We start from the raw sequence: 23,241 nt of genomic DNA, 5'->3' as shown, positions 1-23,241 counted from the left end.
CTCGTGCGAAGGCTGCGCTGGCAAACGTCAGCGCTTGCAGTTAACGTGACGTGACTGGGATGTTGACGGCTCGTGTTGGTGGCGCGCTGGGATAGGCTAGTGGAGCTGTGCTGGCGGCTGGAACTGACGGCCTGGAGATGAGTTCAGAGCTGAGCTCTGATACCAAATGTGAGAGCAGACGATCAAGGTACAGCGGAGATTCAGTAGACAGTGTGAGAGTGAGAGACAGAGTTGAAGCACGACACCCAAGAGAATAGACTGAATGAGTGTAATCTGAAAGTACAAAGTACAACCCTTAAACCTTAGGGTTGTAGGGGGGTGTTCACACTCGACACACACTAAGTGCCCAAATGTGTGTAACATAAGCACATAAGTACATACGAAAATAAGACCATAAGTCTGGGGGGAAAAAACCTCTTCTACCGAGAGTAAAAAGTGCCCCAGTGTCCTACTGATCACCGACACTCCCATATGAGCGTAGGCGTAAGTAAGGCGTGAATCAAATACCCAACAGAGACCACGTTGCTTAAGGGCGTAACATTTCTTTTCCAAGCGCTCTTTTTCAATGGGAGAGACAAAGACTTCAATCTTAGCATTCTTTAGTGCTTCCCAACATAAAAAGTCATGCCCAATTCTTGTCATATATCTCCATCAAGTATGTGCATAGTCTTCTAAACGAAGGGCTGCAAACTTCACTTTGGCATTTTCGGGCCTTGGATAAAGGGAAAAGTACATCTCTAATTTGTCAAACCACTCCTCCAACTCCGTGGGTGAAGGATTTTGTCCTTTGAAATTTGAGATGACAATTTTCTCTTTATACTCTCTCTCATATTGAGGTGGCTGCCCATTGTGGTGCTGCTGTCCAAAAGAGTTACCAAATGAGCCTTGCTTAGGGAATTCATTATTCCAAGTTCCTTGTGCATATGGGGTTTGCTGTCCATACTGCATACCATAACCTTGTGGCTGGAAATAATATCCTTGAGGCTGACAATGAGTGTCGCTCATATTGGAATGTTGTCCATGGTACCCTTGATGTTATCCATGCATAGGAGTATTAAATGGTGGTTGTTGCCCACTGTTTTGTTGAGGCCAACCATGATTGAATAAAGGGCTTGGCCTATTAGGCTGAACTTAAGTATGAGGATTGTGTTGTTGCTGTCCATAGGAGTTTGGGGTTGAATTCACATGCCCTTGTTCACGCCCACAAATATTTAGTTGAGGATAGAATTGTTTATAAAATGGATTGTAACCGTGGATGTCCTCTTTATGGCTAGAGCTTGCTTGAACCCTATCGTGTGGATCTTGCCCATGTGGCTGAGAATAGGCCTTTGATTGATGGGACTGAGGCTGAAATGAAGTGGGCTGAATAAAATCATTAGCCTTTGACGATTTCCTAATCTCAAATTGTCCTACCACCTTTGGAGTAGAGGGTTTGGATTGCTCTTCAGCCAAAGGAGGGTTTGGAACATTGGAACCAGCTGTAGGCAACATCTTTTCACTAAAGATAGCCACTAACTTGTCAATACCCATTCTCATACCATCAAAGCTTGATTTCATCTCTTTAATATCATTTGAGAGTTGTTGTAGGCTGTTAGAGTTCATGGAAGCATGGGACATCTCAACTCCATTCGTTGGTTGATTGACAGGAGAATGAGTGGAGCTTATATCAACCTCTTTATTCTCATAATGCATACGGTGTATAGCTTCTTGAGGGGTTTCATGTTCATGTTCATGTTGGTATTCTCTCAGCGCTTCATTGATGGTCTCCAAAATAGGATCCCTTTTCTTATTTCTTGCCATGAGTAACTTCTTGTCCTGTATATACAACAAAAGAAAAACTCAAATATCTTGAGTTCTAGTGCTTCGAATAACAAACTCTTTGGCTCTGTTTGAAGCTTGAGAAGTTACCTTTCTAATGAGCTATCAAGTGTTGAAAGTAGTTAAATACAGAAACTGTAAACATTTTACTATAGTTGCTTGAAAATTTCTGCAACTTTTGCCAATACTGAAAATAACCTCCAATTAACAAATGCCAACAATAGCTTTCATAATGCTCAGCATAACTCTGTCCACATTTGCCACTTGCATTGCATTATGTTGCCATACATTTGCTTTTGCATCATGTAATCCCATGCCGAATATACCATGTTGAAGGCTGAATTCTTGTTTCCTTGAGTGATACCTGCACCTGAACTTAAATGCATGGGATCCGAGACTTGAGGGGTGTGCAAATTTCCCTCTCAAGCCGGTTTGTGCTCCCCTTCAGGGTCCTTGTCAGTAGGGGAGGGTCACCTCTTTTTTATCTTACCAACTCGCCTGGCATCCACTTTTCCTCATGGATATATACATGGCAGTTTAAAGCTAGACTCTAAAAATCAGCATGAAATGCATGGAATGAAAAGAATTTGATTGCTCTTTTATGATATGCAAGAACTCGAATGGAATAGGCTGAAATTAAAATGGGGATAGGTAAGGAATAACCTCAGTAGTGACTCACTGCTTAACAATTCTTATTTCACTTACCATTGGGTAAAATTTCACTCATGTCAAAGAAAAAAAAAAGAGCAAACAATTCAATATCAGGGTTAGATAAATGAAATGAGAATTTGAGACACTTGAAAGTGATTATTTCAGTGAATGAGAGTGATTATGCAATGATCAATCATTAAGAGAGCTCTATGGATTTCCCATGAAATGCATTTGATAGAATGGATGGGATTCTTTCTCATTTTAATCCCTCTTTCATCAATTGGACTTAGCTCAGCAAGAGGATTTAAAGAGATTAAAAGATGATTAGAGTACCTGTTAAGCTTGTAGGAGAAGAGTGTTGTTGTTGATGAAGGAATCTCCCACAAATAGAGCTTGACTTCAGCTTCAAATCCATCCAAGAATTCCCAAATTTCAAGAATGCTCCACAAAGAAATAGGCCTTAGCTTCTTTGAGTTCCATGGTTGCTCCAATAGCTTGAAGAATAGTTGATATAGGTAAAATTCTTCTTCTACTTGTTGTAGAGCTTGAAGGACCAATGAAAGAAGCTCCAATATAGTGTGTAGACTTCAAAATTTGAAGAGAGAAGCCATAATTGTAGTAACATTGAAGGTGTATGCTGTCCATTACCTTCCCTTGATCAATGTGGGATCAAAACTCTCCAATGTTGGATCAATGTTGATGAAGACTTGACGGCAAATGCTTGAGGATGCTACAATGATGATTTACCACTAAAACGCCTTTCATTTGCTTCAAGAATTTAGAACTTTTCAATTACTGTCCAAATCTATCAATAACAGGGTTCCATGGGAGAGAGAAGAGTCCACAATAGAGAGAAATATTGTCAAAGCTTGAAGAAGATCACTTGTCAAGTGCTTTAGAGTATGAATCATAAGCAACTTGAGCTCCATAGCTCATCTTTAGTAAGAAATATGCAAGAATATGCAGCAGGTGCAATTCACGCTGCTGCCTACTGCTGTGTTCCTTGACAGAAATAAAGCATATAGTGCCATTCTACTATTCCATTGAAAGCTTGAGGGATGGAGGACAAGGCTATGAAGTCCTTTTGCATGATAGAAGTCAGGGGCAAGAGATCTTGCTCAGCCTTTGGCCATGGATTCTTGAGAGAAGCTTGAAGGAAAAAAGGAAGAAATCCCTGTTCTTGAAAAGTAACTCAAGTTTGAACCAAACTAAGTCTTGTAACCTTCGTTTTGTCCAACTTACCCCAATTTTTGATCCAAAACTTAGTCACGAGTTGCCGAATTGGTTGGAGCCCGCCATTGTCCACTGGTTCGTGCCAAGAACCTCCATCTTAGTCACGGTTTGTAAGAGTTCTCCATGTCAGGCCACGGTTATGGAAGAACTAACTCTTGTGAATGAGTTTTAACTGCGGTTTTCACTCCCTAGTCACTGCAACTAAATCTATTGCATGAAAATGACTTCTGACATAATCTAAACTAATGCTCTGATACCAATGTAATGAAGCATTCAACCAGGAGAAGAAATCTAACTAAAACTGTAATAGACATAAAATAACAAAAGAACTATTGCACCAAGACATCTTGCCATATATTAATGATGAGAGTTCCAAAAATACATGACAGCCATGGATGATGCTTCATCTTGCAAGAAAGAAGCTAACATCAAGAAAGTGAACAGTAAAATTTTGTGAATGAGCCAAAAGATGTCTTCTCTTAGCGTCTTGCATTCTTTATCCTAACTCTTCATCTTCAACGTTAAGGGCACATTTACATAGGCAAGGGCTGAATTTACAAGGGCTGGAAATTACAAGATATGGAATTAGCATGATTCCAAAGTACGAAAATATCAAGGTATTTTCTTTCATGACACTAAGGCAATCAAAGGCAAGGAAAAGGCCAATGTGGCCTCCAGCGTGGTCATAGAGGAGCTTTTGGATACAGAGGCTGATGTATTATGTGCAGTTGATTATGATGCCCTTGTATGTCACATGCAGGATATGCAGATTACCAAGGCTGATGTGATTGATGCACTTTTGTTAGTTGATGATGGTGTTACTTAGACTTGGATTGTAGACTCTAGTGACTCTTTCCATGTAACTCCTTGCTTGGAGTGTTTGGCTATGTTCAATGCAGACAGTTATGGAAAAATTATTCACAGCCGTAATGTTGTGTTCAATGAGACAAAATTGCTGATAGCCACTTTAGCCTCTAATGAAGATTTGAAAAAGGTGAAGTTTCAGAGTTTGCAGCCACCTATTACTTGCCTCATGGTGCTGTACCACAGGCTGAAACTGATGATCAGCTGGTTATATTTGAGCCACATGATGATGGACAACAAATACGAGCACAAGGAGGTCATGGACAGCAAGATAGACTTGCTGATTATGAAAATGCAGGTGCTGGTAATGAAAATGAAGGTGCTATACAGGATGAACAGCATGCTGAGAATGGCTTATAACAGGCAATAAATGCTGAAAATAACATACCTCCAAATATAGACCCAAGTCCTGAAAATGTTGATCATTAGGTACGCAGATCTACACGTGTAAGAAGGCAACCACAGAGGTTTGATTCCTCCTTGCATTATGTGATGCTTACAAATGAGGGTGAGTCTCTTACATACAAAGCAGCTAAGTCATGCGAATTCAACAATAAGTGGGAGCTAGCTATGGAAGAAGAGATTAAATCTCTATATGCAAATGATGCTTGGGATCTTGTGTCGTTGCCCAAAGGAAGGAAGTCTCTTCCAAACAAATGGGTTTACAAAGTAAAGATAGTTGATGGGAAACCCAAGTACAAGGCAAGACTGGTTCCTAAAGGGTATGCACAGAAGGAAGGGATTGACTTCCAAGAGGTCTTCTCACCTGTTGTGAAGATGACCACTCTACGTGTGCTTTTTGCTCACACTGCTGTATTGGACTTAGAGCTATACCAAATGGATGTAGAAACAACTTTATTGCATGGTGACATTGATGAGGAAATTTACATGAAACAACTTGAGGGCTTTGTAGTTCCTGGAAAAGAGCAGACGGTGTGTAAACTAAAACGCAGCCTGTATGGGCTGAAGCAAGCACCATGGTAGTGATACAAAAAGTTTGACACTTTTGTGCTATCTCATGAGTTTACACGCAGCCATGCAGATCATTGCTTGTACATGAGAAAGGATACAGACGGCGGCTCCATCATACTTGTTTTGTATGTGGATGATATGTTGGTAGCTGGGAAAAGAAAGACTAGCTTGGATGCTCTAAAAAATCACCTAAAATCAGCTTTCTCCATGAAGGATTTTGGGAATGCAGAGCATGTTTTGGGCATGAGGTTTCGCAGAGATAGAATGCAGAAATTGCTGTTTTAATCTCAAGAAAAGTACATTGAAAAGGTATTGGATAGATTTAACATGGTTGAAGCTAAGCCTTTTGGGGTACCCTTACCTCCTTACCTTAAGCTTAGTAAAGCCAATAACCCAAAAGATGACGTGGAAGAAAATGCTATGAAGGGAGTCCCTTAGCGTTAGCTTGTGACTCTCTTATGTATGCTATGGTTGCTACTCGTCCAGACATTGCTCATGTAGTGGGAGTTGTTAGCAGGTTTATGTCAAATCCTGGCAAAACACATTGGGAGGTTGTCAAATGTATTCTTCGATACCTTAAGGGTACATAGAAAGTGTATTTGCTATGGGTAGGATGCACTTAGTTTGCAGGGTTATTCTGATGTAGACATGGTAGGTGACTTGGATACTTGTAGATCCACAAGCGGGTATGCCTTATAGTTACTAGTGGGACTGTTTCCTGGTGTTCGAGGTTGCAGAACATTGTCGCACTGAGTACTACTGAAGCTGAATACATATCAGCTGAAGCTTCTAAGGAAGCTATATGGTTGAACAGACTCGTTGAGGATCTCAGCATGTCTATGGGTATTGCAGTTTTGGGATGTGATAGCGAGAGTGCTGTGTATTTGTCTAAGAATGCCATGTATAACATGCACAAAGCATATAGATGTGTGATATCACTTTATCAGACAGATTCTGGAAGATGGTCAAATCAAATTGACCAAGATCAAAACACATGACAACCCTGTAGATGTTCTCCCTAAAAGTCTAAGCAAAGCTCAGCATGAGGATTGCATACGACTACTGGGTGTTGATTAGCGGTTCACTTTAGACATTTAAGTGGGAGGTTGTTGGGATAAAGGCCCGTTTGACCTTTGCGTAAAGTAAATGCACATTATTCAGCTGTACATGTGAATGTACCCTTACGTGTCCTAAGTATAAATAGATTTTATTCTTTGTGTACCAACACATTGTTGGTACACCAAAATCTATCGTACTTTCACTCTCTCTCCGACTCTTGTTGTCACTGTCACATGTTGAGCTAAAATATGCATTACTTGCTAATTAGTCTCTTAAACAGCCCCAAAACACACTAAAATTTTTCTTTTAGAGTAAAACCCTAAAACGAGGAGTGGTTCGAGAGAGTTCAGTGGAAACCCTAAAACGGGGAGCGGTTCGAGAAAGCTTAGTGAAAACCCTAATTTTTGGGGTGCCCTTCCACTTCTATAAATAGACAGGCTGCCCCCATTCAGCAATCATTCTTGTTTGCAGGTTACACCAGCCCACACACCCTCTGCTGTTGGTGCCGAGTTTCCAGTCTGCAGCCCTCCTCCATCTGCTGTCTAGCCATCATCGACTGCAGCCACATCATCTTCAGCCTGTCCATTGCTGTAGGCGACAACTCTTAGCTGCTAGCGACTGCTGCAGACTGTCCCAGACTGTCCCAGACTGTTGTTCAGCCTGCTGTCCATCATCTCCAGGGTCAGCCAGCCTGCGTTTTCAACATTGCAGGCCTTGACACTCTCAGACACTGTTTCAGCCTGTTGTTTACAGCAGTCTGTGCATAGCTTCCAATCCTCAATCAGTGGTACACTGCTGTATTTAGCAGTTTCGAGCCTCCAGATTGCTGCGTTTTGGTGACCAGCCTGCTGCCATTCACTATTCAGCACTCCTACACTCCGACTGGTGGTCACAAACTTGGGATCCGTCTTCAGTGGACGTCACACTCCGACATTGCTTTGCCCTTGAGCTCACTGTACACTCTTACATTTATTTACAACATTCATTCACTTTAGAGTTGTGTTCTCTCTCTCCCTTCTTCTGTTTGTGTTTGAGTTTTGAGTTTTGCGGTTAGGGTTTGAGTTTTGCCCTTTGTGTCTGTGTCTGTGTCTTTGTGTTTCTGTCGTGGTCGTACACTCTGTGTGTCCTTAGTGCAAACCCTAGCAGTCTTCTTAACATGGTATCAGAGCCGATGCTCTTGTAAAGAGTATCCTGCGGATATTGTTGAGAGCTAGTCTTTGTGCAAGGCACACAATACGACTCGTAACTGAATCACAATGTCCCAGACACCTTCTTCTCCAGTTCCTATGATGTCTTATCAGGCTTCTCTATCATTGGAGGCCCTGAGACGGCATTATGGACTCGGTGAGGAGGATGACACTCCACCTTCATCAGATTTCATTAACATGACAAAGGAGGACTTTGAGGAGTACTATTGCAACAAGTACGGTGATGTTTACACCCCTCCTACCAATTTTGCTACCACATTCAGACCGGATAGTGAGGCTGGCCACCTCTCCACGGAGGACATACGGCATTCGGAACGTCCGACGATCCATCTTCATTATCTCTGCTAGGTCCAATGTCAGGTTTGTACAATTCTTTTGTATTGCATGAATCAAAAGCCTCGCCTGTTTCTTCTTTTGAGGTACAAGATCCGGATGGATTTGCGTATGTGAACTTCAATAGAGGGGGGCTCACGAAGCAGACGAAATTCAGGTACATCTACAGCTTCTGTTTCATTTGAGCATATTACACACACTTCTCACTTGCCTCCCTTCCCACCCTCTTCTATATCACACCTTGATCATCTCTCATTATCTTTCCAAAATCTTGGATTACACTCCACATTTGCTTCACACACCCTAGGGGTTGGATCTTCCATCTCCGCTCCTAGCACCTTTTCCTTCTCCACCCCATTTTCTATCTCTTTGTACCATGGTACTTCGTTAGGGGGAATGCCACCCTTTAACACAGTGCCTCTCATCTTTCAGCAAATGAGTACACCCATAACTCCTGGGTCGACTGTGATGGACATCCCCCTCACTATCCCCAGCTTCACATCTCCCATGACCACTCATACGCAGGGGTTTCCATCCTCAGCTTATGGTGCGTCTTTACACTCTCCTTGGGTTACACTTATGTAGGGATTCCCATCTTCTACTCACCGTGTTTCCGTCCCAGCTCCTTGGGTTCCTCATATGGCTACCATACCCATGCCTAGTCAACCCATCCCTCTCTCTTAAGGAAGGGGATGATTTGAAAGTCAAGCTAGTTGACTATAGGCGGTTACTTGCCGAGTTTGCCATTACCGACTCTCCAAAGTCAGATGATGATCAGGTTACATTCTTCTTGAATAAGTTGTCCGCAAAATACTTCGATTTCATTCAACACATCATCTCCCAACCTCGATTGCCAACCTTCTATGAGTTTGAGTGCCAGTTCTTGCGTTACGCAAGGCTGCATGATCAAGTCCACAAGAAATCCTCATCACAGTCTTATTCAGAGCAGAGGGGGTTGGTTGCTTCTTCTTCGGGAAGGAAAACCACGAGTGGCAAGAACTCGCTAGATGCGAAGGCAAGCCAATCAAAGGGCGACTCCTCTTCCTCTGATGGAACCAAAGAATCAAGACTTATTTGGCAGCAACTCCCTAAGAAAAATCGGTTTTGCATACACTGCGAGAGAGCAGGCCATGTGGACGAGGAATGTCGCTCCAAGGCCAAAGATCTTCCACCGAAAAAGCCTCAGCAGACCGCTGCGACTTCACAGTCCAGTGGGGCTACGCCTTGTTAGAATTCAAAGAGGCAGATAGATGTTAGACAGAGTGAAGCAACATGCTTCCTCTCTCACACTTCATTATTCATTCCACACTCTATAGTGAAAGTACAACCTAAGGTCATAAGACCATTCACACCAGTAGTGGCATCGACTTATTTAATGTACCTAACTACTATGGCTAGACTAGCTGTGTCCAGCTCATGTTGGTCAACACACATAAATGAGCTTGATATTCTAACACTCCCCCTCAAGCTCAAGACAGCATCTGAACTCCAAGCAGCTGTCTAAAACCACAGAACTTATCTTTACCCAAGGACTTGGTAAAGATATTCGCCACCTGTTCATCTGTCTTTACATGCATAAGATCAATGCGTCCTGCGAGAACCATCTCTCTGATGAAATGGTAGTGTACCTCTATGTGTTTCGTCCTGGCATGATAAACTGGATTCATAGCCAGGTGTACACTACTCAGATGATCACATAGTAGCTTCACTGGAGTATCTACCTGTATGTCCAAATCAGCCATAAGCTTGAGCAGCCATGAAATCTCGCATGCTGCCAATGCAGTACCCCTGTACTCTGCCTCAGTACTTGATAAAGCAACCGTAGGTTGCTTCTTGCTGCTCCAGCTAATCATGCCGCTACCAAATCCAAATGCATATCCACTCGTAGATCTACGATCATATGAGCAACCTGCCCAATCTGCATCGGTGTATCCAGTCAATATCAAGGGCTTATCTCTGACATAGAACAGCCCATACTCTACAGTGGACTTAACATATCTCATAATGCGTCTAACTGCATCCAAGTGCGGCTTTCTAGGCTTCTGCATAAACTGGCTTACGAGCCCTACAACATAGCTCAAGTCAGGCCTAGTGATGGTCAAGTAAATCAAGCTGCCAACCATCTGCCTGTACATAGTCACATCCTCTACTTCAGCCCCAGTGTTCATGTCTAGCTTGACATTCTGATCAAGAGGTGTATCCAGCGGTTTGCATTCAGCCATGCCATACTTCTTCAGCATCTCTATGGCATAGCTTCTGCATCAGCCATAACCCATTGTCAGCTGGAATTACCTCAATGCCTAAGAAATACTTCAGTTCTCCCAGGTCATTTATGTCAAATTCAAATTTCAGCATCTTCATTGCATGTTGTATGCCCAAGTCATCATCACCAGTGATTATCAAATCATCAACATATATGACCAGCACTACTAAACCACTGTCCGTCTTCTTTGTAAATAGGCTATGATCAGCCCTACCAACAGCAAAACCCAATCTCTGCAAGTAGTTACTGATCCTAGCATGCCAAGCTCTCGGAGCCAGTTTCAGCCCGTATAATGCCTTTTTCAGCCTGCATACATAATGCTGAAAATCAGGGTACACATACCCTTCCGGCTGAACCATATAGACATCCTCTGCTAGGTCACCGTTAAGAAATGCATTCTTAACATCCATCTGCTGTAATTTCCAGCCTTTAGCAGCAGCCAAGGCAATCACAGTGCGTATAGTTGCCATCTTGGCAACAGGGCTGAATGTTTCCTCATAATCAAGTCCATACTGTTGGGCATACCCCTTTGCAACTAGCCTGGCTTTGTATCTCTCCACACTGCCATCTCACTTGCATTTGATTTTGTAGACTCATTTGCAGCCAATGGTCTTTTTCCCTTCAGGCAGTGGTACTAAATCCCATGTTTTATTTTCAGCCAAGGCATTAATTTCTTCATCCATGGCTACACACCAATTCTCATCTTTCACTGCTTCAGCATATGTACTTGGTTCTTTAACCTCCATCACTTTTGTCATATACGCATAATGCTTTGCAGAGTAGCCACTGTATGCCAACCTGTCAACAGGGTATCTGACCCTCTGCGAGCGTCTAAGCTGTGGTGCACTACTCGATTCACCTCTCTCATGAGGCGGAATGTACCTGTTCTGCCTCGTGCCAGGCGTATAGACAGTCGGAATACCAAGTTCGCTGTCTAAAGTATCACTAGACTCATAGCCCGAAGTCATTCTGCCAAGTGTCATCATACCATCCTCAATAACTTTCTCTTTTCCTTTGCTGTCCAAGACATCATGTCTCCCCCTCATTGACATACCCGTGTCAGTGGACGGTGAGCTTCTCAATCTCCCTGTCCATGGGGATACTGTCTGACTGATAGGTCCTGTCATAGCAGTGCTCTGCTGCAAATTAACTGTAGAGACATGAGTGGAAGACATATCGGATGGCACTGCAACTGGTGATACATACCAAGAACCCATCTCATCAAAGATAACATCTCTGCTTACCAAAGTCTCCCTGGTAGAGGGATCATAGCATTTGTATGTCTTCTTTTCCTGCAAATATCCAATGAAAACACACTTATGTGCTTTGGGATCCAACTTCTTCCTTTTCTCATCTGGAATATGCACATAAGCAAGACAGCCAAAGACTTTCATGTGACTTACATCTAGCTTATAGCCATACAACTTCTCAACCGGTGTCATCTCATGAATACCTGCAGTGGGATTCCTGTTCAAAATGTATACGGCTGTCATAACAGCCTCTGCCCAATAGTAAAGTGGCATATGCTTTTCATTCATCATAGCCCTAGCAGCTTCCATCAGAATTCTATTCTTCCTTTCAGCTACTCCGTTTTGCTGCGGAGTGTAGCGGCAGGTGAGCTGCCTACGAATGCCATTTTCAGCCAAGAAATCATCAAATTCATTTGATACATACTCCCCACCACTATCAGATCTCAAGCAAGAGATGTAGCATTCAAACTCCTTCTCAACTTGTGCTTTAAATTGCTAAAAAACAGCAAAGACCTCATCTTTTGTTTTCAATATGTAAAGCCAGGTATATCGACTGTAGTCGTCAATGAAGGATACATAATATCTAGAACCTCCCATAGATACATTATGAGCTGGCCCCCAAACATCAGAATGCACTAACTGCAATGGACGTGTACTTTGTCGTACATTCCTGATAAATGGCAATCGTGACTGCTTACCAAACTGGCAAGCCTCGCATACATGACCAATATCTGAATATTGGAACTTCGGTAACCCTGTAACCAGCTGTTTCTTTTGCATAATTTGCAGCCTTTGCAAATTTACATGCCCCACTCTCTTGTGCCATATTTCCAAATCCCTAACAGTGCCAGAACCATGAGCAAACATAGTTGAATTCAGCTCTGGCAAAGAAGCATCAAGAGTAAACATTCTGCCGTTCCTGTGACCACGAGCTATCAACTTGCAGCCATTGCCAAATTCTTCAATAAAGCAGCCATGCTTATTGAATCTAACCTGCAAGTTTTGTTCCGTCATCTGACCAACAGATAACAAGTTCTTCGTAATTGAAGGGACATGCAATATATCATGCAAATTTTTCTTTCTGCCATTATGGACCACAAGGGGCACTTTGCCTTTATGCTCAATGCTATGCTGAGTGTCATCACCTATGCATACATAACCATGCTTTTCAGCCACCATATCCGTGAACCAATCACCATGAGGGGTCATGTGATTCGAAGCCCCCGAGTCAATGTACCACACTGCATCATGAGATGATTTTTCAGCAGCCTTATCTTTGACATACTGCATGGCAAACAGTCTATCACCAGAGTCATCTGCCTGACTGGACGTAGCATAATGTCCATGCTGCTTGCCCTTCTGATTTCCCTGCTTCTTCCAGCAATCCTTTGCAATATGCCCATACTTTCCACAGTAGTGACAATCCTTATCTTTATTTGGATTGTCTGACTGACGCTGCTGCTGCCATGAGCCTCTGCCACGGGAGTTAGATCTCCCCTGCCTCGAAAGTTTCCACTACCTCTTGCATTTGATGACTGCTGATTGCTATTACTATAGGATGCATTCTGCTGGCCTCCTCTGCCAGATCCATAGCCTCTACCATGGCTACCACGACCACGCTGATTCGAATAAAAAACTGCATCCTTATTCTTTGAGCTGCTTGACCCTGTAGCTAAGCCAAGCTTCACCTCTTCATGAATCAATAATGCAACCAGCTCATTAAAATTAGGCATCTCAGCTCGGACAAATACTGAAGTGTCAAAAGACTTGTACTCCGGACCCAAGCCATTTAAGGTCACTGCGACCATATCCTCATCTTCTACCTGTGAGCCAACAGATGCCAGCTGATCTGCTATGGTCTTAACCTCTGTGACATAATCTTGTATGGATCTATTCTTCCTCTCCATGTTATTGAATTTCTGCTTCAGTTGTATCTTCCTTGCACTTGTAGTTGTGCCATAGTATTTGACCAATACATTCCATGCATCTGCTGGGGATTTACAGTTCATGATCTGCATCACCATAGCATCCGAGATACATAATGACAACCAATGTAAAACTCTGCGAGCTCTTTCCGTCCAAGCTCGATGCGCTCGTCTTTGATCAGCTGTAGGATTCCTATCTGGAACTTCAGGTTCAACCTTAACACCTGTCACTAAGTCTCAGTATCCTTTGCCTATCAGAAAGTTCTCCATGCGGAGCTTCCATATTGCATAATTGTTGCTATCAAGCTTTTCTCCCACAATCTGGGTTACATTATCAGTTCTATCAGCATTTGCCATGTTGTAGACCTTGCCTGACTACCTGCAAACCAAGATCTTCTTAACAGTTCAACTTCAGCCCGGAACTGTTTATGACAGTTTTCTGCAATTAATTGCAGTAAAAAACCAGGGTATTTCAGCCCACTAACAGTCCAAAACAGCTCACACCAAGTGGCTTAACCTGTGAGTAAAGCAGTCAATGCAAATACTCTGTATTCACTTCGGTTTGAACTCCTGCAACCTCACTGCCAGGGTACATATATGCAGTCTGAAAACTGTAAACTGTAAATAATCAGTAGCACTTTCAAGTCCAAAACTGAGTGGTAATCATGTCACACATGTCCCAAAAACTCCCAAATAGCTGCTAGTACACTTGGCAGTCATGACAAGAGCATAGAGTCACGGAACAGTGCATAACCAGCACATACAAGTGTCAACAAATTCAGTTGCAGGTTGCAATCAACCAAAGTTCAGCATATCAAGTTCCAATCAGCCCCAAACTGTCTTCCAATCATGTCATACATTTACTTCGTAATGACAAGGTCAGTACATGAGCATCTGGGTATACATAGGCAACCTGTTTTCACTGACCGAAGCATCAACCTTCATGAACCATTTGTACTTGAGATCAAAACAGTGATGTAAATCACTGTATTCAGCAGTGTACATTCGGTTTCAGACCTGTATACCTGCATAACAGTCCATGCCTCATCACCCAAGCTTCCATTGACTTGTCAGACCTTCAAGGTCACACCCCAGGGTCAGCATATACTTCATAGAGTATGTACAAGATGCTTAATGCCTCGTTTTGAAGCTGGAGGACATGAATATAGATCTGGCGCAACAGCGCAGACTGGTAGGGGGGGCAGCACAGCTCACGATTTTACTAACCATGACAATGAGGCACTTCCAGGTGCTCAATACATCCCTCTCAAGGCTACAAACAAGCCTTTGATAATGCCTTTGATCATTGAGCAAACAACAATACACTGCATACCTTCCATTGTTCAATGGCTTCAGCCTGTTTGAAGAAGAATGACCTTTCCTTTGACTTCAGCTCCTGCAAGTCCAATGCCACACTCCTAGGCACCCAGTCTTTGCCGATTCATGGCTCTGATACCATGTTAGAATTCAAAGAGGCAGATAGATGTCAGACAGAGTGAAGCAGCATGCTTCCTCTCTCACACTTCATTATTCATTCCACACTCTATAGTGAAAGTACAACCTAAGGTCATAAGACCATTCACACCAGTAGTGGCACCGACTTATTTAATGTACCTAACTACTATGGCTAGACTAGCTGTGTCCACGGTCAACACACATAAATGAGCTTGATATTTTAACACGCCTTCCGTTGCTACCTCATCTACTCCTCTAGCCCCCACAGCGACTGCTAGACATGTGGCAGTCGGACAGCCTTAGCGGCCATCCTTCTCTACTCCTGAAGGATTGGTTGATTGGTTTGCAGGTTCCAATCCCGTTGCACTTCATGCATCTATCTCACCTTCCTCCCCACCTTGTCAGGTGTTCCCTTACTACTGGACGTACGCGATGGTGGCCACCTTCTTAGACTAACATGTCTCTAGGTCCTTTCGGATACCCTAGGTCAGTCTAGCATTCATTTTTCGCACTCTTAGAGTCGAGCCCATAGGATTTTTGTCTCTACATTTTAAGTCTTCCGCTGCATTTACTCACCCACACATACACATTTGCATCTTTGTACTTGTTCCTTCAGTTAGCTTTTCATTTTAGTTTAGTTTAGTTTTTGGAGCATCTCACTACTCACCTCTGTGATTGCAGACTTTGATCTCCTTTGCAGGTTTTGTTTTTAGTGTAGGGCTAACATGCAGGTTTGCCCAGTCCTACCTAGGTTGGAGACTTGGGATGTGCGCCGTTCCTTCATGGTTTCATCATCCTTGGAGTTTTGCTCTTCTACCAACATGGAGACTTCCCCTCCCGAGGCGGATCGTGCAGCATCTCTCTTGATGCTATCATGGCGGTGACTTCTACCTAGCTCTTCCAGCTGGGATGCTTCCTCCTCCTCTTTATTCCTTATGGTTCTTGGCACCACACGAAGACCGACATCAGGCTCCTCTTCCTTCTTCAGCATCTACATCCAGGTTAAGAGGGGTTTCCTACCCTTCTTGGTATTCTACAAGCTTCAGCACTTTGTCTTCGACATCGGCTTCTTCCCTGTGTTATACCTTACCCTTTGCATTGCATGATTTCATCATCTTTGTACTAGGGCGCTTGGATAATTGAACAATTTTCCCATGAGGGACACTGTCCAAGTGGCACCTGTTGCATGAGCATTCTTCAGCATGTAGCATACTTTGCATCTCATTGTGCAGAGCACCACTTGAGCGGATTCTAAGCTGTTTCCACCGGCGGTTGTTGTTACCATACCACAATCCTTCTTCATCATATGGATACCTCATCACCTACTTTTTCTCGTCATCGACACCCTGAGTGGATGGGTTAGCTTGTACTATTTTGTGATGTGTTGGGTGTATCCTCCCTACTTCCGTCTTCTGGGTTACTATTCCTCAATCGGCCACATCCCATAAAATTTACCACACTTATTTTAAAAAAAAAAATACACACATAAAAGTTCCATGTCGTTCTATCCGCCTTTGTAGGGCTTGGTAGGCCACTGGGTAGCCAACATGCACCCTTTGTCCGATGCCCTGTTCTCTCTGGGGTGACTACTTGGATTCCCTTGGTACGATAACCATCACCTCTGTAGTCTCGGTAGGCCATTGGGCAGCTGACGTGCAACCTTTGTCCAATGCCTTGGCTACTTTGGGGTGGGACGCCTTGGGATACATCAACATCACAATGGCTGGCCTAACCTTTCGGCTCAGTTTTGGGCCTGAGAGGGGATGTTGAGCTAAAATATGCATTACTTGCTAATTAGCCTCTTAAACAACTGCAAAACATACTAAAAATGCTCTTTTAGAGTAAAACCCTAAAATGGGAAGCAATTCAAGAGAGTTCAGTGGAAACCCTAAAACGGGGAGCAGTTCGAGAAAGTTTAGTGGAAACCCTAATTTTTGGGGCGCCATTCCACATCTATAAATAGACAGGCTGCTCCCATTCAACAATCATCCTTATTTGCAAGTTACACCAGCCCACACACCCTTTGCTGCTGTTGGTGCCCAGTTTCTAGCCTGCAGCCCGCCTCCATCTGCTGTCCAGCCATCATCGACTGCAGCCACATCATCTTCAGCCTGTCCATTGCTGTAGGCGACAGCTCTCAGCTGCTGGCGACTGCTGTAGACTGTCCCAGACTGCTGTTCAGCTTGCCATCCATCATCTCTAGGGTTAGCCAGCTTGCGTTTCCAACATTGTAGGCCCTGACACTCTCAGACACTGTTTCAGCCTGCTGTTTACAGCAGACTGTGCACAGTTTCCAACCCCCAATCGTGGTACACTGCTGTGTTTAGCAGTTTCCAGCCTCCAGACTACTACGTTTTGGTGACCAGCCTGCTGCCATTCACTATTTAGCACTCCTACACTCCGACTGGTGGTCACAAACTTGGGATCCGTCTTCGGTGGACCTCACACTCTGACATTGCTCTGCCCCTGAGCTCACTGTACACTCTTACATTCACTTACAGCATTCATTTAGTTTAGAGTTGTGTTCTCTCTCTCCCTTCTTCTGTTTGTGTTTGAGTTTTGAGTTTTTCGTTTAGGGTTTGAGTTTTGCGTCTGTGTTTGTGTCTTTTGTGTTTCTGTCGTGGTCATACACTTTGTGTGTCCTCAGTGCAAACCCTAGCAGTCTTCTTAACATCACTCTCCTTGAATTGTTGCTGCACATTTCGAGCTGAGCTCTCCAACAACGTTGTTGGGATAAAGGCTCGTTTGACCTTCGTGTAAAGTACACGCACATTATTTAGTTGTACGTGTGAATGCATCCTTATGTACCCTAAGTATAAATACATTTTATTCTCTGTGTACCAACACATTGTTGGTATGCCAAAATCTATTGTACTTTCACACTCTCTCTCTCTGACTCTTACCGTCACTCTCACTTTCTCCTCGAACTGCTGCTACACATCCCCAGCTGAGCTCTCCAACACATCTATTGGTTCTACTAGCTGCTTATCAAGGTTGGTTGCTCTATCAGATTGATATTAAAAATGCCTTCTTGAATGGTTATTTGGAGGAGAAAATCTATGTGGAGCAACATCTTGAAATTCCTTTTGCAGACCATAAATTTAAGATCTTTCGTTTGTAGAAAGCTCTTTTTGGGCTGAAGCAAGTACATCGTTCCTAGTTCCATAGGATCAGTGAGATCCTTAGAACTCATTCATGTCATTCTACTCCTTATGAGCTAAACTTATATGTAAAAACCACTTTAGAAAGGGTTAGCTATGCCTATCTATTTATAGATAGTTGGGTTCTCCCAAATTAGGATTTGGCTTATGGGACCAAATATCTCTAGGATTACATTTCTTTCAATGAAAGGTTTAGTAATTTCATTTATTAAGCTTGTTGGGGCTCTTTTGAGTGGATTATTACCATGTAATGCATTTTTGGCTCAACATGCCCTCTCAGGCCTAAAACTAGAATCACAAAGGGACTATGTTAGCCCAAGCCCATACCTTTTCTTTTCCCGAAGGCATCCCATACCAAAGCAACCAAGGTATCAAGCAAAAGGTGTACATCGACTCTCCAATGGTCCACCAAAACTATAGAGGCAATGGTTATCTTACCAAGGGAGCCCAAGTAATCACCCTAGAAAGCCCAAGGCATTGAAGAAAGAGTGCTCGTCGACTACCCAGGTCTACTAGGACTTGCAAAGGCAAATGGAACCACAATGGACTTTGCTTTTTTTCTTTGTGGAGGGCTCATAATCTATGATTTGATTTAGCATTTAAGTGTAGGTTTTCAATCAGTTTTCGTCCTATTTAGTAATTTGTGTCTCTAGGGGAGAATAAAAGGATGGCCAAAACCAACACATCACAAAATGGACAAACTCCCGCTGACCATTGCTCGATGTCGATGATGAAGGAATCTATGGAGGGTATGCAATGAAGCAAAAAAGATAGGTGGTAGCAAAGGAAGACTACCATGGGAGCTGCTGCAAATATGGTAGATCCCAAGTTGACCACTCTTTGACCGAAAAGAGATAATTGCACAAAGACACATGTTTACAAGAACAAAATGTCAATGCATGGGGTTATGGAAGAGACAATGCAAATCATCATGGTGATGCAATGGTGCCACTTGGACACTGCCCTCGCAAGGGAATTGTTTTTGCAATTTTTGCTCCAAATACATCCACGAGCACAAATTTGACTCACATGGTCAAAAGCCCCAAAATTTCTCTGCTCAAATTGCTCAAATTGCATCAAAGATAACTCCCAAGTAAGAGGGGTGGCAACAGTAGTAGCAACAACCTGTCCTTGATTGTGACATTGAGGTGAGAGACCTCTTGGTCACTGCAAGTTACATGTAACATAGTCCCACAAGTCCCTTCACAACAAGAAGGTTGCTTACCATAAAACTCCACAACGGGTAGTTGGAGCTATCAAGCTTATCCTCTTGAGTGAGGACACCAAGGATGCTGCTCAAGTCATTATTTTCCTGATGTGCCATACTATCAAGAATGAGCAAAAATTTGCAGCCAAATATTTTGATGTTGAAGTATAGTGTGTGTGTACTGAGAGTACAAGAAATCCTTTAGGATTGTCAAACAAGAGCCGAACTGTTACACAAATGCCAAAGTGTGCACAATGTCACCCAAATCAGCACTTAGCCCCAATAATAACAGCAATATATTGTTGTATACTATTGTAGTACACCTACCTTGTAATGTGTGTCCAGAAAAGTACAAATTCTAGCAATAATGTCGATTCTCACCGAAATTTCTGAAATTTTCCCAAAATTTTTGGTCAATCTGACTTTAGCAGCAATTAAATGCTAGTGTATAGCTTGTGTCCTACCTTGGAGTGCATGTTGGACCGCAAATTTCTTTGCAAAATTTTGAAAAAATTCAAGACATTTATACCTTACAGTCCGAATTTTTGCAAAAACATCCCCTTGGATGCGTGTCAACAGTAGCCAACAGCTGAAATCTGCTTCGTGATGTGTGTCGGAGCCAAAAAATAGAAAAGCCATGAATTGCTCACTCCAATGTCAAAGAAATTGCACAATCTTGGCGTCTCCAGTGGAGATTTATGCACGGGAACTTGAATTGGCCAAAAGCCCCCAACTTTCCTCAAAGAAATTTCGAGAAATTTTTGAAATTGAGAAAATCGGTGGAAAATCCCCAAATGTCTTGGCATGGAGTGAGAAATTGAAAATTTCTTCGAAATTAGGTACGAGATGAGCAAGATGGATGAGAAATTGCAGAAATTTTCAAAAACCCCCAAATTTGGAACATTAGGGTTTTTGGTTTATTTTTTCTTAGATCTGCAGAAAATGGCGGGCAGGGCTGAGGATATTATGAATAGGGTTGAGATAGGCTGTGTGTGCAGAGTTGCATGCGAGACTGTGTATGGGACTGCATGCAGGCTGAAAACAGTAGCAACACCTCCTCCAAAACAACAACCTTCCTCGGCTGAATGTTGGCTGGTTGTATGGTGGAGCAGCACCGGTCGACAGTGGCTGTTCGGAATCTGCGCATAGAAGTTGCTCTGATACCAAATGTTGGAAATGGAGGAAGAGACAAAGAGAGAGAACACAAGACAATGAGCAAGAGTGGGTAGTAGTTCCACAGTCAAAAGATGCAAGTGCTAGAATTGATAGAATGAAAGTACAATAGGTCTTAAGTAAGTTATACCTATCCTTAACTCAATTAGAGTTAATTTAACTTTACAACTAACTCTAGAAGTGGTGACACAACTTATTAATGTAGTTGTGTTCACACTACAAACCAACTAACTAAAACATTGGGCACTACCCATAGAATTAGCGAATTCTAGTAGAATGCAACTATGGGAGTATGCTATTGGGAGTTTCAGATGTGGCACTTTTTTTAGTATAAAATTTTATTAAACTCCAAGAATAAAGCGCTGTTTTGGCTTTCTACTTTCGCACCTACCACTCTATGGTTAGGAAAAGCCTTGCTTTGTGTTTCACAGACTCTTTCTTCCCCCGTAAAAGGTAATTGTATTAATTATGAAAAAAATACAAGATTACATGGTTACAAGGTACAAGACTGCTCTAGGCCATTGTGCATAAAATTTGAGACATCATAATCAAGGTACAAAGGAGGCAAAGTGAGGAAAGGGGGGCAGAAGGAATTGCAATCTGCCAAGCAAGCAAATCTTGTCTAGAGAGAATATTTGTTAACTCAATCAAGTCGAGTTGCCAATGAAGAAGTTCGGCTATGACTCTGCATGCCTGATGAAGCATCAAAGATGAATGCATTCCTCATGGTCCTTATACCAACAACCTCAGAAGTGTAAGAAAGGAAAGAGCACTTTCATATCAGCCTCCATGGGTTCCATGAAATTTGGAATGTCCAAAGACCCAATCCTTTGGAAGCATCGATAGCCCCACCACTCGAAACCAAATGGCTGATAGTAGCTGATAGTAATGACTCTCTCTCTCTCTCTCTCTCTCTCTCTCTCTCTCTCTTTGGACCTTCAAGCTACAATTGTAGAGACAATCTGAGATTGATGATGCCACATCCACACTAAACTTGTGTTAGGTTTTGAAAATGGGGGAGAAAACGTTAACCACAATGGGACCATATGACAATTCTTAAAATGGTTGGGAGAGGATAGAACACATGCAAATAGAAGTATTGTGGACACATTTGGGATTGTGGTCCATGAGCGTAAGGTCACATATACTGGGTTTGACAGGTTTTGAAGTGGAAAAAAGCAGTGCAGCACCACAAAAATGCAAAAGTTTTATGTCAGATTACATGTGGCTGGAGGAGTGTAGACCATCTTCTTGTGTACCCGATGCCAAGGTCTGCCTTACCTATTTGGCAAGGCATTCAATTGATGCTGGTCAAAGTAGAGTCCATTCCTTAATTTGGCATATGGGTTAGGTTTTAGCTACTCCAGCAACATTTCACTTATAGAAAGCGTGTGTGCTTTGGATTTGCTCCATGTATTGTATTTCTATGAAAGTTCTAGTCTTGAGCTTGGATAAATAATGAGAAAATCTGGTTATGTACATGCCAGCAGTGGGTATGACTTCTAGTTTGATGTTTACCTTTGTGCAGGAGCAATGTTACAACAGAAGATTTGGAAAAGCTCTTTACAAGGCGACCAAGAAGTAAACCATAAGGCAACATTTGTGTACGTTCAGAGATGCTTTTCATAGGGGATGCATAGAGTCAGTAAAACCAATTGCTGGTTTTTTGGAATGGCATGCTCTCGTGGGATAGGGGTCGTAGAGTGTAGAGACTTCACCCTGCAACATGTAATCTATTAATAACTGCTTTGTTAAAAATCTCGATTACTTAAATTCAAATCTCTTGCATTGCATGCTGAAAATGAACGTATTTTTTTTCCCCATTGAAATTTAAGAGACTTTAGACATTGTGTGAGAATCCGATTAAAACTTGGTTAGAATGCATAGCTAAAGGCAATAAATGTGCAGTTTAAGCTATGTGATAAAATATACAGAATGCTACATATGTCAAAGAAGAATGTGCTTTTGCCAATTGGGTTGTAGCCCAAGTAATTTGACTGTATTTACCTCCTTGTCTTTTTATAATCAGCTTCTGTTTGGTGTCATTTGGTTTAGCTTTTTAGAAAGTCTATTTTCGGTGTTTGGTGGTGTAGAGAGAAAGTTCACAATGTTGATATGACATAGCTCGTAATAATCACAAAGAACAATGATTTTGCATTTCGAACTAATCTACAGGCATGTATATCTTATGCAAAATAATCTTGGTAGCATTGTGAAAAGATGCAGCCCAAGATGGTCAAGGCATCTTCCAAGCCATGCAAAGAAGGCTGTTGAATCAATTACACAGCAGTGTGGTGACACTCACAACAATGTCTCCACTTTTCTGTTCTGTTCCTTGTATATGCATTTCTCACTCATATTATAACAAGTGTTTGCATTTACTAGCACAATCATATGATTTTTATGTCCACGAAATGAAATTGATTTCTATTTATTTACTTATTCATTTATGGTGGGAAGGGGCCCTCCCCTCCAAATTAGTAGTCAAGAGAGCAAGGACAAATGAAATGTTTTGAGTGGGTAGTAGCTTTAGATATTCATGAACACACCATGTTAACATAGGTGCCCAAGCAAGTGTTGCACTTGGCAACACTAGAAGCCACAGCTCACGATTGTGAGCCGAAGTTTCAACCGCTGCACAATGAAATTGATTGACCTTTACTATAGGT

The 23,241-nt window shown here is 42.5% G+C and overlaps 1 protein-coding gene across 3 annotated transcripts in view; it reads left to right on the top strand.

Annotated features, from left to right (window-relative positions):
- The window catches only part of LOC148032021 (uncharacterized), a 123,115-nt gene extending 100,698 nt beyond the window's left edge, over positions 1-22,417 (top strand). For all 3 annotated transcript variants that reach the window (XM_087682645.1, XM_087682646.1, XM_087682647.1), the window contains one exon: positions 22,101-22,417. In XM_087682645.1, coding sequence (XP_087538771.1) covers positions 22,101-22,164 — 64 coding nt within the window. In that variant the 3' untranslated portion in view covers positions 22,165-22,417. The remainder of the gene's footprint in view (positions 1-22,100) is intronic.
- Positions 22,418-23,241: the final 824 nt, after the last annotated feature.

Source organism: Lygodium microphyllum, chromosome 8, assembly GCF_053477565.2.
Source record: "Lygodium microphyllum isolate KBCC chromosome 8, Lygodium_microphyllum_v1.1.10, whole genome shotgun sequence".
In the NCBI taxonomy this organism is placed as follows: Eukaryota; Viridiplantae; Streptophyta; class Polypodiopsida; order Schizaeales; family Lygodiaceae; genus Lygodium; species Lygodium microphyllum.
The sequence above is the reverse complement of the archived record's forward strand: the minus strand, read 5'-3'. Positions and strand labels throughout refer to the sequence as shown.